Source organism: Rutidosis leptorrhynchoides, chromosome 5 (assembly GCF_046630445.1).
Source record: "Rutidosis leptorrhynchoides isolate AG116_Rl617_1_P2 chromosome 5, CSIRO_AGI_Rlap_v1, whole genome shotgun sequence".
Lineage (NCBI taxonomy): Eukaryota > Viridiplantae > Streptophyta > Magnoliopsida > Asterales > Asteraceae > Rutidosis > Rutidosis leptorrhynchoides.
Window position 1 is genome coordinate 150559183 of NC_092337.1, and position 17184 is coordinate 150576366.

The 17184-nt window shown below is 35.4% G+C and overlaps 1 protein-coding gene across 1 annotated transcript; it reads left to right on the plus strand.

The window, feature by feature from the left end:
• Positions 1 to 13029: 13029 nt before the first annotated feature.
• Positions 13030 to 15200, plus strand: LOC139849100 (protein FAR1-RELATED SEQUENCE 5-like). The gene is made up of 5 exons (XM_071838773.1): positions 13030 to 13406; positions 13496 to 13754; positions 13905 to 14161; positions 14303 to 14408; positions 14523 to 15200. The coding sequence occupies exons 1-5, from the start codon at positions 13030 to 13032 to the stop codon at positions 15198 to 15200; spliced, it is 1677 nt and encodes a 558-aa protein (XP_071694874.1).
• Positions 15201 to 17184: the final 1984 nt, after the last annotated feature.

Here is a 17184-nt window from a genome sequence, read left to right on the forward strand (position 1 = left end):
ATTATTTAAAATTAACATTTTTATTGAAAAGTATCATTCTTATTAACGTTATCATTTTATCATTTATATTAAAAGTATTATTTTTAACCCTATTATCATTATTTTTTTTTTTTATCATTACTAATATTATTTTAGTATTATTATAATTTTAACAAACAAACGATATATATATATATATATATATATAATATATATATATATATATATATATATATATATATATATATATATACAGAAATATATTTAATACATATAACATAACAAAATTTATATTTTTATTTATTTTAAATATATAAAATGAATATATGAAACATATAGGTTATTAATGTAAAATGATATAACTAATAAATTTATATATATATATATATATATATATATATATATATATATATATATATATATATATATATATATATATATATATATATATATATATATATATATATAAATTTGTTCGATTACAATTATGTGTGCTAAAATATATATAGATGATATAGGTTCGTGAATCCAAGGCCAACCCTACACTTATTCAGTGCCGTCATATGTATTTTTACTACAAAATATAGTATGGTGAGTTTCATTGCTCCCTTTTTAAATGATTTTGCAATATATATATTTTTGGGACTGAGAATACATGCGCTTTTATAAATGTTTTACGAAATAGACACAAGTAAATAAAACTACATTATATGGATGAATGATCGTAGCCTAATATTCCCCTTTTTGCTTGGTAACCTAAGAATTAGTAAACCGATCTACTAATTGACGCGAATCCTAAAGATAGATCTATTGGGCCTAACAAACCCCATCCGTTGTAGCGGATGCTTTAGTACTACGATGTTGTTTTATCATGTCCGATGGATTTCCCAGAATGATAGGGGATATTCTTATATGTATCTTGTTAATGTCGGTTACCAGGTGTTCACCATATGAATGATATTTTTGTCTCTATGCATGGGACGTATATTTATGAGAAATGAATATGAAAATCTTGTGTTCTATTAAAATGATGAAAATGATCGATTATGATAAACTAATGAACTCACCAACCTTTTGGTTGCCACTTTAAAGCATGTTTATTCTCAGGTATGAAAGAAATCTTCCGCTGTGCATTTGCTCATTTTAGAGATGTTACTTGGTGTCATTCATGTCATATTTCAAAAGACGTTGCATTCGAATCATTGAGTTCATCAAGATTATTATTAAGTCAATCATAGTTGGATATATTATGAAATGGTATGCATGCCGTCAACTTTTGATGTAATGAAAGTTTGTCTTTAAAAAAAAAGAATGCAAAGTTTGTAAAATGTATCATATGGAGGTCAAGTACCTCACGATGTAACCAAATGTAATGTATTCGTCTGGATAGATTAGGATGTGTCCTTTCAAATACAGTGGAACATGACTGTATTGGTGAACTGCCAAGTGCACATTCTTCACTTTCGCTAGTAATTCTTCGCCGATCTCATTAAGATCAGTGCGCTCAAGCGAACTTTGTTTCAGCTCCGTTGCTCAGTAAAGTAAGCCTTGATATCCGCGCAGTGCTTCAGCTTTGATAATGAAGAAATATCTATGTCAGTTTCTAATGGAAGCCTTGGGGGTTGTGACAACACCGTAGCGCGATTTGAATGTGAACCATCCAATGTCAGACTGCGTAATAGAGTTAAAGCTGCGGAAAACATCAATAAGAGGTTGCTTGTTGATAGCCCTGTAATACATTTCAAATAAAACTATTTTAGAAACGGCGTATGGATGCAATTGGACGATGGCGATGTTGTACGAATTGCAGATGCCCAAAAAGAAATCGGTGAGCGAAAATCTTAGATTTCCATGATACATCGCGGTCTCATAGACCGAAATCATCCCTGTTGGAGGGTTGTGTGCCCTCTGATCCTCAGATGACCAATTGGGCAGAACTGATCCAGTAATGGATAGTTAACTATCAATTGCTCCACTTTCTCATCCATCATATAGGATGAGAACTTATCTAAAGTAATGGCGGTTGAGGACTGAGGTATAGAAGGAGAGGTCATGATTAATTCAGAATAGTTGAAGGTGAAGAAAATAATGGATTAAGTATGCGAATGATAAGCGCAGGGCAGAAAAAAGTGTTGATCAGCGTTAGAAATAAGCGATAATTTTTGTTAAAAAGAAGGATGAATGCTAAAGTGAAATTGAATGGAAACCGATCTTATTTATAGTGTTAAATTAAATGTTATAGGTTATTCATAATGATTACAATCAACGACTATAAGTCTCCAGAAATATATCTGATCAAACAAAAATCGTAATGGTGAAATAGATTTCAGATTTGAGTGCTTAATTTGTGGAAAATAGTGGATCGAATGTTTTAACTCCAATAATTGTGCAAACCCCGATTTGAAATTTGGATTTCAAGGGTGTAAAACAATCGATGGAATTAACCTTATTTGATTGGAATCGGATAAGTTAATACCTTAGAGTGGAGATTAACTCCGATAATGACCAGAATCCTTATCAGAATTATATTATCAGCTATAGAGATGTTACTGTAATTAATTTGGGCAAAGTAACATTAATGCACTTTGTGTATTTATAGGTGTTAAGAGAGAATGGTGACGTGGCACATGTCCCTTTCATGGTTGTAACAAACTTTGCTAATCCCAAGGATTGACATGGAACCTGTCCCTTTCATAGGAATAACGAGCAGATCCTAAAAAACTTTCCTAGATTCGCGGGCTGACGTGGCGTGCAACTTATTTGTATGTTTGTCCAGGGATCAAGTACTCGTTCTGGGACAGTGCACTTGTTCCGGGATAACGTGCTTGTTCCAGGACAACGTGCTTATTCCGGGATGGCGTGCCTGTTCTGAGATGGTATCCTTGTGTCGGGCCAGGATACTTATTCCGGGAAGACGTGGTAGTTCTGAGAGTGTGGTAGATCCGCCCAGGTCGTGACGGATGAATGCCTTGTTCAGTCAAGAAGTTTTTTCCTGATGTTTATTCCAAGTATTACTTCATGGTAATGTTATAGCCGGGCAAGGTTGTAGTCAGTTTATAGGTATCTTTGTAAAGGTTGTCGGGTGTCCAACGTTCACGATCTAGCGGGCCTTTTTATGTGATGATATGGTTTCGGCTTCTTAATGTGTTTTCATCCGACTAGGTGATGTCACTAACTTGCTCATTCATTCAGGCTGGAACTTCGTGTGACGTTCTGGCTAGCCTTTGTCCGGCATAAACCCTCTCGGGTGCATCCATAAGTAATCTTCTGATCAAGTTACTAAGGTGAGGACGGTAAGATGTTACTTGCCTGTGATGGCTCACGCCGGATATACTCTAGCTGGAATGTTGTTAATAGTGTGTCTTTCTGAGACAGATCATTATATGTATCATCAAGTCCCCCAGTTTGATGATGGTAGCCAGAACGGTTGCCTTTTTCAAACTTGAAAATGAGCCCACATTCCTGACTGGATGTGTATTAAATGTCTGATAGTTTGAAAAGACAGTTTCTGCAGACACGCCCCCATTTTGTGTTTTTTCCATTTTTCAACGTTTTGCAACGGCGTTCGAGGAACATCTTTTTGCAATTTTAATCATTACCCTTATGGATCCATCCTTTAATCTGAACCGTTGGATCAACTTCTTTGAAACCTATAAATAACCACCTTTTTCCAATCTTCTCACTTTTTACAACCTTCCTATCTTCAATCGTTTCTTTTTGAAAAAACCAACAGTTTTTTCACGAAAAAGCTACCGTTTTTCTTTTTTCTTCTTCTAACTTTAGCCTGTCAGTTTGTAGTTTTTATTTATATATATATATATATATATATATATATATATATATATATATATATATATATATATATATATATATATATATATATATATATATATATATATACATGGCGGATCAGTCTTCTACATCAACTAGCATATACGTCGCTGAATCTTCAGCTAGGGCTTCTGTGAATACTGATTATATAATGAGTCGAGTGTGTGATGAATACCTCGATGAATTAGTAAATAAGTACCCATTTTTGACCAATTACATCTTGAGGGTTCCTGATGCCACCCACCGAGCACATAAACCTCCAACCCACATGGTTAACATTTATGGTGCAACCATCACTATGGGTAACTTTCGGTTGCCCTACTCCGAATTTATGTATCAATTCTTTACGCACTATGGGATAGCGCCTGCCCAATTACACCATCATGCGTACCAAAAGTTGGTAATGTGGGAGATGTATTTGAACTACTACCATATTCTTCTGACTGTTCGCATGTTCCAGTATTGTTTTACCGTCTCGAGGTCCGAGGTTGGTTGGTTCTCCATCAAACGGAGATGATTTTTTTATTTTACCGGTGACATGGATTCCTCTCTAAAGGAATGCCGAGAATCATTCTTTTTTGTCGGTAGTAGAGAATTACTGCAACGATTTGTTGGTCTTTGTGAGTGGACGAACAAAGTGGAGAAGGGAGCCAATAAGGTTTCAAAATTGAATGATGTCGGGAAGGCATGTATATTCGCCATCCAGGAGTATAGGTTTCCCCAACGGCCATACCCGGAGGCCATGCTTGTGTTGGGAGGGGTTAGTCAGCAATGGATGGATCCAAACACCAAACCCGTCATACGTTATAATGTAGCATGTGGAGACTGATCCTAGCCAATTATTATGTCATTTAGTTAGATTTTTTCATACTAACGTTGTTTTTATTTTATGAAATAGTGATGGAGTTCAGCACTTCCATGGCATTTGGTGATCTCGAGGAGATCAACTTCGATAGTGTGCCAGTGAATTCAGCTGGTGAGCCGGGTATTGCTCCACAAAACTTGAAGCAGAACACCATGGATGGGGCTGAAGAATAGTCGATTGTGAAGAGGAAGATCAAGGAGCTTCCTCAACTTTGGATGAAGAAAGCCCGAGGTACTTTTTTTGTCTCAGTATGTTGATCTATTTTATGATGATAAACATGTTATACTTAAAAGAACTTTATGCTTGCATGTGCTGCTGAATCTTCTGCTGGTGGTGGGGCTACCGTGACGGAGCCCATAGTCTTGGAGGGTGATGAGGAGGGTCACGGAGAGGATGTTCAGTTTACGCTGGAGAGTTTTGATGATGTCCACTTCAAGGTACCTGTCGGAGAGGACATCGTTCGTGCTTTCTCTCAGCTGGATATTAATTATCCCAGTTTCAACCATAATATCCATCTAAACTTCAGTGTGGCGCCTAGCCACTTTTGTTTACTTTAACTGGCATCCTATCTCGGTTGGAGCTCTCACAACTTTTTGGTCTGGAATGTTTAAGTGCCGAATTGAAGAGTTTAGTTGTTTCATGCATATCGTCAAATTGTTCTTCCCATTCTGTCCGGCGATGCCAGTCGGCGCTCCCCTGCTCAATCTCGTAGGTATTTATCGGGCCTTTTCTAGTAGAGTGCGTCAGTGGAGAGAAGTAAGTTAGCCTTTTAAGAACGGACACACGTTTTCCTTCCAGGATATGCGGTGCCTTCTTTGTTTCGGCATTTCGCCGAACATGAGTGTTCTCTTCTCCCGGGAAGGGGTGTCGGGTGGATTCAACTGTTGCCACGCCTTTCTGAGTTGGAAATTTAAGCAAGCCGTGAGCGGTGGAGGCAATTGCACCAAACTTCCTGAAGAACTTTCTTCCCAATATCACATCTGTGGCAGTTACGGATTTAACGACATAAAAGTCAATGATCTCACTACGGAGGTAGGGTTGGATGGCTACCGTGACCGTTGCCTTGAGTTTGCCCATGGGTTCTTCAGTGGAGCCCGTGAACCTGGAGATGATAGCATTGGACTGCCTCATTTTTCTTCCAACACATTTTGGGAGTTGGGAAAGGCAATGGGCATACAAGACGTCAACCTCACTCCCCGTGTCAGTGTACATTTCGTTGACCCAAAAACCGTCTATCAAAACGTCAATCACTACCGGTTCCTCCCGAGAGTATCGTTCCAGTAATTTTGGGAACGTGATTGCGGCATCTTTCCCGGAGCTACGTGAAACGAGCTCATCCTTCTCAATGCTAATCATATGGATGACGACTTTGTCTTTTGTTTTCTCACGCTTCTTGCCGTCTTCCTTTTGCCAGCTGAATGTTTTGTTGGGATCAGCTTTTTTGAACTTCCGGCCCTGCAGCAAGTGATTAAGTTCACCGGCCTTGATTTTTGCTATGATCTCACGCATTAACGCTTTGCTTTCATTAGTGTCATGACCGTTATCTTAGCGGAATTCACAGTATTTGTCTTATTTTTGACCTTCCCGTTTTTCCAACGGTGCCAGAGGGGTGAATTTAGATTTCACCGGCTCTGTTAGCAGTATCTCTCTTGGAGTTTTGGTCAGCCTATCAATTAAAGATCCCTTATCATATGGTCTTCGATTGCCTTTATCATGCCTGTGACTGTCATGGCTTTTACTGGCTGTTACGGCTTCTGTTATGGTTGTCACTGCGGCTACCGTCATGACGATGCCTGCTATCGCTTCTTCTTTCATCGTCTCGCTTCTTCTCATCTCGGTGGTACCCAGCTTGCCTTTCGCGCCTGGAATGCTGGTATTGCCTTGCTACTGTCATAGCATCCGCGAATGTACTCGGGTTGTTCCATCGAAGTCCGACGACAAGTGACGAGTGAGCTTCTTGTCTAGGCATGTTATGAACCCGGAAATCTGCTGTATTTCTAGAAACCCTGGGATCTTTTTGGCACTCCATCATGTATCGTGTGATGAAGCTTTCAATTTTCTCCCCCCGATACATTGGTATTTCATGGGCATACAGGTGTGTTAACGTGTGCCGGCGAAGATTTTGATATTGCATGAGAAATTTCTCCCTTAGGTCTGCGAAGCATGTGATGCCATTTGGTGGCAGTTTAGCTAACCATTCTCTGGCAGCAGACTGCAGGATAGTTGGAAAGAGATGGCATGCTACCTCATCACTCCAATGTTGGGTTTTCATGGTGCCCTCAAAGATTTACAGGAAATCATCCGGTCAGTAGTGCCATTATATACCCCCAAAGTGACCTGTATGACAATGTTAGCGGGAAGAATGCAGCCGCCGATTCGTTCGCAAAGCTTTTGGATGGTAGCCGAAATTTCAACCGGCTATTACCAGTGATCAGAGCACACAAATTCTCAAACGCAGTGCCCTGGACGGCAGGTTATGACAGAGAATGCTTGTACGCCGGTGGTGCAGCCTGCACAAGGAGCTCAGTTAGCCATGCATTTGCGGCGGCTTTGGTAACGTCATCACTTCCTTTGCCGATGTAGGGGACTGGTCTTCAGGATATCAAGATTTTGCAACTGTTGCCTTCCTGCTAGATTGGTATCGTCGCTCAACATGGCCTTTAGTTTTTCGATTACTTATTTTTCGACGTCGAATGAGATCATCTTGGTGATCATTTCGGTGTCATCATGAGATGATCCGATTCTGCTCGAACCCCCGGTTTTGAGACCATAGATGCCAAGATTCAATCTTCTCCCGCCAGATGGTGATTTCTCCTGTGTGTCCTCGTCGCCGTTGGAAACATGCATCTCGTCATTTGACGTGTTGCCAGAGTGAATGTGAGCGATTGATTGCTTTTTGGGTTGAGGTGGTCCCACCGTTGGCGAACTTTCTTTGTTCAAAGTTGGTGGGACGTCATCAGGTGTTCCTTTCTTGCTTGCCGCTTCACTGCTTGGTTTTACTATGTTGTTCGTACCTTTAGGTGGCACCATTTGATCATACCAAAATCGTAATGGTGAAATAGATTTCGGATTTGAGTGCTTAATTTGTGGAAAAGAGTGGATCGAATGTTTTAACGACAATAATTTTGCAAACCTCGATTTGAAATTTGGATTTCAAGGACGTAAAACAATCGATGGGATTAACCTTATTTGATTGGAATAGGATAAGTTAATATCTTAGAGTGGAGATTAACTCCGATAACGACCGGAATCCTTATCGGAATTGTATTATCAGCTGGAGAGATGTTACTGTAATTAATTTGGGAAGAGTAACATTAATGCATCCAGTGTTGTTGAATGAATGATCTTGTTTGTGTATTTATAGGTGTTATGAGGGAATGGTGACGTGGCATATGTCCCTTTCATGGTTGTAACAAACTTTGCTAATCCCAAGGATTGACGTGGCACCTGTCCCTTTTATGGGAATAACGAGCAGATCCTAACTACCTTTCCTAGATTTGCGGGCTGACGTGGCGTGCAACTTGTTTGTATGTTTGTCCCTAGATCAAGTACTCGTTCTGAGACAGTGCACTTGTTCGAGGATAACGTGCTTGTTCCGGGACAGCGTGCTTGTTCCGGGACGGCGTGCCTGTCCTGGATGGTGTCCTTGTGCCGGGCCAGGATACTTAATCTGGGAAGACGTGGTAGTTCCGAGAGTGTGGTAGATCCACCCAGGTCGTGACGGATGAATGCCTTGTTCAGTCAAGAAGGTTTTGCCTGATGTTTATTCCAAGTATTTCTTCACGGTAGTGTTATAGCCGGGCAAGGTTGTAGTCGGTTTATAGGTATCTTTGTAAAGGTTGTCGGGTGCCCAACATTCACGATCTAGCAGGCCTTTTTATGTGATGATATGGTTCTCGGCTGGGTGCCCAACGTTCACGATCTAGCAGGCCTTTTTATGTGATGATATGGTTCTCGGCTTCTTAATGTCTTTGCATCCAATTAGCTGATGTCGGTAACATGCTCATTCGTTCAGGCTGGAACTTTGTGTGACATTCCGGCTAGCCTTTATCCGGTATAAACCCTCCCGGGTGCATGCATAAGTAATCTTCTGATCAAATTACTAAGGTGGGGACGAGAAGATGTTACTTGCCCGTGATGCCTCACGCCGGGTATACTCTAGCCGGAATGCTGTTAATAGTGTGGCTTTCTGAGACGGATCATTATAGGTATCATCAATATCAAAGGCTATAAAAGAGCCGTTAGAAAACGCTGATGGGACACACACAATTTGTCAGACGCATTATTTTATGCGCAACAGTTATAATTTTATGGACCGTTTGAGCAATACATTTATAACTACATTTTTTAGAATTTATTTATATTTTCTGCGTAAATATAACACAATAAACTGTGGGGACTTGATCATATATATAGGCATATATATGTATATTTTAAGTGCAAAAGGCAACTCAAATACATGTGCAAATAGAACCGCGAAAAAAAGAAAGCAACTGCGCATCACACCATGACATTGCGGTTCTGCGCATAAGTTGAGATTGCAAAGATGTCCCGCATAAATATTGCGGATCTGCTAGTTCTGCGCGAACATTGATTCCACAGATATCCCAAACCTATAAATAGGAAGCTTGGTATCTCATTTTTTTTTTTAGGTTGTTGATTCTGTGCAATTGCTCTAGTTTTTATGGTTCGCTTGTGAATACGCCCAAGTACCAATCATAATTAAGCCAAGGTAATGCGATCAAGACCGGGACATGGTGATTCACTTGAATCTAAGTGAAAGACGATCATAAAGTCCCAAAAATATTATCAACACTACCATTCATCTCTCATTGCACTCAATTCCTAAATTAGATCTAAAGAACTAATTTAGGATTGATCATCCACTGCCAAACTGGACTGAAATCAGAATCATTCTCACGACCGAAGCGATCCTTGATGTACACCTCTGAGTTCAACTCCAACCTGAACAAGCGCGGATAAAGATTGCACCATTTATCCTCACCGGTCTAGTGTTTGATCCAAAACAAAGTTGATCCGCCATCATCGATTGACTTGATAAAGGAATTCTTGAATGAGACTTGGCTATCTTCAATATCAGAACCTGCACGAATAATAATTTTTTTCATACACCCAATGTCAAAAGATGATAATGATCATCAGTCAACATTAGGCCACCGCAAGGCCATGTATATTTCGTATGACTTTTACCTAAAGTGATTTGGTTTCGATTTTAAACCTCCACCACCACTTTTCAAGGAGAGTAATACTTTTACTTTTTAAAGACCCAATACGCATAAAGTATATTACAATTTATTGCATGTTTGGTTATGTATAAGTAAAAGTTTGATTACGTACAAATCATTAATCAATTCCCTTTCATGATGATGATGATAATGTCCTAGGCAGCGATTGAAAGTATAAAATAATTAAAAGTCAAATAATTCAACAATTCAAATAATGTAATGCTCTGGATCTTATACTATTGCTAGAACGGCTGAAGTTTTGAATCACACCTATAGGAATTACACCCTCGGTTTAATTTAATAGTCAATAGTCAATGGATGACTTTTTTTTAATAACTTTGACTATAAATAATTTTTTATATTATATAATGTTAGATTAAAGTTATATCAAATGAAAAAACATATAAAACTTAATTTTTTCATATAAATTTCATCATGTATTATATTAAAAAAAATCAAAGTAAAAAAAAATCAAGACTATTAAATTAAGAACGATGGAATAGAACATTAAACATTTAACACTCTAATTGACAGGCTAATACATATTTCCTCTATCCCATATAAATAGTTCTTAAAAAAACAATTTAAGAAATCTCATTATTACAGTGTACTTTTTTCTTTGCTTCAATATTACCTCTTACTTTTTATCTACTCCTTTGTCTTATAACTTATAAGCAAAAGTTTTTTTTTTTTTTTTCAAAAGGCAAGTAATTTTATAAAATATATAAAACCTAACAAGAAGCTAGAAAATACAACGATTCAAGAAAAAACAACTAATAATACAAAACACCACATAACGCATACAACGACACCAAGAAATAAAACATCCAAATCTACCTAACCACACAACAAAATAGCACAAAACTCAAACAGTTTGAGAAGCACGAATAAGACTATATCCTAAAAATTTTTATCTATTTACCTTAATAAATTTTTTTTTATCTATTTAAGAAAGTAAATTATTGAATTGAGATAACTCAAAATAGTATAATGAACTATCAATATGAAACGGATGGTATATCAGAGAGTATGTAAAAGATTTTTAATTTTTGATATAGGAATAATGAACTATCAATATGAAACGAATGGTGTATCAGAGTATGTAAGAGATTTTTGATTTTTGATATAGGTATCAACTAATAGTTGTAAGTTAGTGATTTGTGAGTTAAATTAGGGCGTTTGTATATATATATATTGCAACTTTTCAAATCAAACTATGTTTAGTTAGATTAGAAATTCTATTTGAATACTTATTTCACTTATTCTTTAATTTTTTCACTCTACACTATTAAAATAATATAATCATTTCAAGTCGTTTCTCTAGTTCAAATTATCATTCGTCACACTTTGATCTTTCTTCTAAGTATTATATTCATTTTTTGGATCTAAAGCCACTTAAAAATATGTAATATGACAATATATTGTTTTGGCAAACACACATATACATAATACATAATACGGATATAATCAAGAGGGAAGTGATTTTTAGGGGGAAGGGGAAAGCTCATGATCCCACCCTTGATTTTTGATCCAACAGCCCCTAATATTCCACCTCCTCTTCTTGTTCCAGCTTCCTGGCTGCATCCTTTATTTGTATTGAAAGGCTAATTTCGTCATTTCGTAATTCTTTTTTTTTTCTTTTTTCCTTTTATTAACTGATATAATTGATTTTGTTTTTTCGTCGATCATCATTGAATTAGGGTTTCGTTCTCTCTTCGTCAATATTCAATTACGATTCTTCATACAATTTTTCAGTGATTTCGTCTTCATCATAATCTTTTGAGTTACGGTTTATATGTTCATCTGATTCGTTTTTTTCCCCTCAATTTAGTTCTATAGCGTTCGTATCTGATTCATTTTTACTTTTTTATGTGTAATCAAGGTTTGCGATGGCTTCCAGTTCTATTTGTGCTTCAGATTCTACCTCTCGTGTTGAAGGTTCTACTTCTGTCGCTGCTTCATCTGGTTTCGATTCTGCACAGTCTGATGCTGAATGTACGTGTTTTCTGATTTACATTCATTATTTTTTAATTTTATTTACTTATGATCAATATTACTATCTGTTATCTGTTTTCTGTTGTTTGCTTCTTTTTTAGGGTTTATGTTATGTTTCAGTGCATTAAGAATGAATATTTTTAATAACATTACATGCGTTGCATGTATTAATGTGACTTTGTTTTTCCTTCTTTTAATACTTTATTTTCTTATGAATATTACATATGATGAATATTATTATCTATTGTCTGTTGTTTCTTTTTATTTTATGGTTTATGTAATGTTTCTGTCCATCAATGATAAATATTTTTCTAAAAACATTACATGCCCTGCACGTTTTAATGTGAATTGTTTTTTTTCTGATTTCAATACATGAGTTTCTTATGAACATTACATATGTTTTTTATTATTATATATTTTCTTTTCTTTTTTATTGTTTTTTAGGGTTTATGATATGTTTCTATTCACCAATAATAAATATATTGCTAATAACATTGCATGATCAATATTTTGTATTTTTAGGTTCTGGAGCAATTGTTGAACAAGTTGATATATCTTCAATAATTAGAGAAAGTGTTGATGGTTCACAAGAATATTTACCTGTTGTTCCTGATCATTTGAAACCTGTTATTGGTACTTTATTTCAATCGTATGATGCATGTCAGTTGTTTTATGAGTCCTATGGCGAGGCTGGTGGATTTGATACTAAAAGATCTTCGTAAAATAGAAATGCAGCTGGGATTGTTATATACAAGGTTTTTTGTTGTAATAGATCCGGTACTTCTAGTCATCTCGCCTATGATTCTCTTATAGATTTTAATCTACCTATTGCTAAAGATTCAGTTGAAGGTGGTGTGGAAGGTGATATTGAAGGTGACTCAGAAGTTGATGTTGATGTTGATGGTAATGGTGAATCTAATGTTGAACTTTCTAAAGCTGATAAAAGGAAGAAAAGAAAGAAGGAAAAAAAAACCTCTTATTCGTAAAGTTTCCACAATCAAGACTGGTTGTTCTGCATCTCTTAGATGTAAGTTAGTTGGTGATAAGGTGATGATTTGGAAGTTCTATGAAGGTCACAATCATAAGTTAGTTTCTGTAGGTAATAGACAGCAAATGAAGATAAACATAAGGATTGGTTTAGACGACGCGCAAATGTTGTTTGATTTAAATACTAAATCTAATGTTGGTGCTACTACAGCTTATAACATTATCTCAGATCTTAATGGTGGTTTTAGTCTGGTTGGTCCTTCTTCTGTTGATTTTCAAAACTTAAGGCGTGACATAAATCTGTATGTAGGTGAAAGTGATGCACACATTTTTATAGAGAATCTTCTTCGGAAGCAAGAAGTTTTACCAAACTTCACTTGCGAGTATAAATGTGGTAATGATGGTACTTTACTTGGACTATTCTGGTCTGATTATGTCTCTAAAGTTAATTATCTAGAGTTTGGTGATATCGTGTCTTTTGATGCAACTTACAAGACAAACAAGTAAGTCTTTACTTTTATTTTTATTAATTTATTCTGTTAACATTCAATGTGTGTAATATTATTATTAATTATGTTAAATTGTATTTCAGGTACAAGATGGTGTTTGTTCCTCTTACTGAAATTGATAATCATAAGAAACTTGTGTGTTTTGGTGCTGCTCTACTTACTGGTGAAAGTATTGAATCGTTTAACTGGTTTCTAGACTGTTTCTTGAAAACTATTGGGAATGAACCTTTATTAGTTGTCACCGATCATGATCCTGCAATGAAAGAGGCTATTGATTTGAAATTTAAACATGCAAAACACCGATTGTGCATGTGGAACATAAGTTCCAAGCTGCGTGATAAGGTTTTATGTTTTTAACTTTTTGTTTTCTTACTTTTTATTACTTGCCTTTTTTCAACTTTTTTATGTTAGTTTTATATTTTTTAAGTTGGCCACGAATTGTATGATACTCCTAATTTTCGGGATCGTATGAATTTAATTTTCTGGAATCAGCAACAAACACCTGAAAAGTTTGAGACTCGTTGGAAATCATTGATTGATGACTATAAATTGCATGAAGTTAGATGGTTCAATGACATGTACAAAATTAAAGAAATGTGGGTACCATGCTTCTTCATGGATACCCCTATGAATGCTTTGATGAGAACTTCTTCACTTTCAGAGAGTGAGAATGCATTTTTCAGTAAATGCAAGAACAGATGTTATACTTTAGTTGATTTTTATTCAAGGTTTGAGGCGGCAATGGAAAGGTAGAGACATACTAATCGTCTTCTTGAATATGAAATGGAGAACAAATTGGTTAAACTTGTAACAACTCGGCGCATTGAGAAACATGCTAGGGATATATATACCCCTAGTATTTTTTTACTTGTTCAAGATGAAATCTGCAGATCTTCCTCTTCATGCTATCAAACAAATTTTAGAGTTGAAGGAGATAAGCTAATTTGTGTAATTCAAGAAAAGTTTCCTGAACCACGTCCTAAGTGGGATTACCATGTAAGTATACAATATTTTCAACTTTTTATGTTTGTTTTAATATAATTATCTATGATGCATGTTTTGCTGTTTAAATTATTTTTAAATGTTTGCATTCCAATTTTTGTTTTTCAGGTTGAATTTAATGAGAAGACATTTGAATATGATTGCTCGTGTTTGTTGTTTGTACGTGAAGGACGTTTGTATCGTCATGTTTTCGTTGTTTATTATATAAATGAAGTTCATGCTATTCCTGATCGATATATTCTGAAGAGATGGTCAAAGGGAGCGTCTGAAGTATTCAATTCCATAGCTTCTGAGTTAAATCCGTTTGTTGCATCTTATAGGGTTAAGAAAGAGCTGCTCAATAAATTTAGAAAAGCACTCTTTTTCTTGAAGGATGATACTGAAAAACTTGAGCTGTTAAGAGACAAGTTTAATGTGTTTATTAGTGAATTTTTTAATCCGGATGATGATACAGCGCCTTCTAGATTTGCTGCAATTGAGCAGTTGTATGGTTTCCCTAGGCCTGCTCTTGCTAATGTTCATGGTCCAAAGGGAGTGCGTAACAAAGGTGAGAGAAGTAACAAAGGTGAGAGTAGTAACAAGAGATACTTACCTGCTGTTGAGAGAAATGGTAAGAAGCAGAGGGCTTGCAAAAAATGTGGTATTCTTGGTCATAATAGGAGAAGTTGTGACAAAAGAAATGCTGGTAAACAAAAGATGAAACTTGTTGATGAAGATGATGAAGATGATGAAGACTATGACTCGATGGATGAACAACTTGAAGAAGTTGGTGAATCTCAAGATTGATTGTTTATTGTTTTTTTATCCTTAATTTTTACATGTTTTAGACTGCGTGTTATTACAGATCATACCATTACTTACATTGAATGTTTTAAGTTTTTCAGACTCAAATGTGTGTATGTTTTAGATCGAGTATTATTGCATCTCATATGTTTACTTATACCAACAGTTATTATGTCATCATACTTAATACTTGATGTTCAATTCTTGCTTAAAACATAATATGCAATGCATGTAATGTTATTATGTCATCATGCTTAATACTTGATATTCAATTCATGCTTAAAACATAATACGCAATGCATGTAATGTTAGTATGTATTAAGTACTTAATACACAATATTCAATGTATGTAATGTTAGTATGTATTAAGTTTAGTTAATACATAATATTCAATGTATGTAATGTTATTATGTATTAAGTTTACTTAGTACATAATATTCAATGCATGTAGTGTTACTTAGCCTTGGACTTTTTAATCAATATGGTAGTTAGCTTCATCTTATTTAACATCAAATGTGTATACTGTATGCATTAATCAGTGTAATTCAGTCAACGATTACAAAATCGCTAAGTAGAAAACGATTAATGTATATAATAACCAACTGGTGTAATTTACTTTACATATAACAAAGCGTGTACCTAGTAAAATATTAATGTGAACCATATTAACTAAGTAACATCAACATAATATCTTATAATACGCAGGTTAAACGATTTACAAAATACCGTTAATATATCATGCTAAATGATTCACACAATACGGTTAATACAGAATTCAAAATATAAATTGTTTTACATACTAATGATGAAATAGAATACATTCTATTTTCTCTTATGCCATTTATCAATCTTGTTCAGTGCTTGTGCCTTCGCCTTGTCCACAGTCTGCTTCTTGATTTTATCACTTGTTGTTTTTTCATAACTCTTCAATTTCTGAAAAAACTCTGATTTTAGTTCATTCAAATCGTGTGTCAAAATCTTAAGTGCATAATGCAATCTCAGGCTCATAAGCTGATTTTTCTGAAAATTTGATTCATCCACTAATCCAAAATACCACTTCTCTTCTCCTCTGTAGCATTCCATGTGTCTCATAGCAAAAATACCACAGTCAATTTGATTGTCTTCAGTCATCCATTTCGTTTCCTTTAACACAACCTCTTTACCGAAAAATCTTTTGTAGTACATACTTCCAACCTTTTTTAAATAATTCGTGAAGTAAAGCACCTATAAGTTGTACAAATCAATATATTAAATTGTTTTAATAATAAAAATTGATTAAAATTTTTGTTATAATAATAAAGTTTATTTACTTTTAATATCATTCAGCATATGTAATATTATTTAAAAATTCTACATACCACATTTTCTGGAACGTTTCCATACTGGTCCTTGAATTGAAGGTCGGCTTTTACATTATCGATAAGTTCAATCTTTCCGTTCTTCATGTTGAATACTATAATATAGTAATGATCTTCAACACATATCGGAAAGAAGACCTGCAATATCATACATGATTTTATAAAATATTACTGTATATTTAATTTAGCTAGTTAGCAAATTATTTGTTATTTCATACCAGATCATAATTTTCAAATTTCGTTGCCTTGGGCCAATATTTCAGAATATCATCAACTCTTGAATTGAATTTATTTTGGTTTTCCTCTGATTGATTCTCAAGCATTCCCTCTGCCTATACGTTAACATAAAATTTAATCACAATTTTTACTCAATGCTTTTTTTTTCTTGTTATAAATTATATAAATGAATATTATTTTTATAAACTTACAAATATTGAAGTTATCAAATAAAATCTTTGTGGCTTGGTCAGATCAGCTGTCTTTTTTTCCTCATTCAATATTGATGACCAAACATCGACAATGGAGGCAAACAATTTAGCTCGATATATCAAACTAGCCATACACATACTGAAGCAATGTCCGTTCACCTTCTCACTTCCAAATACTTGTTCCCTGAAACAACATCAGTA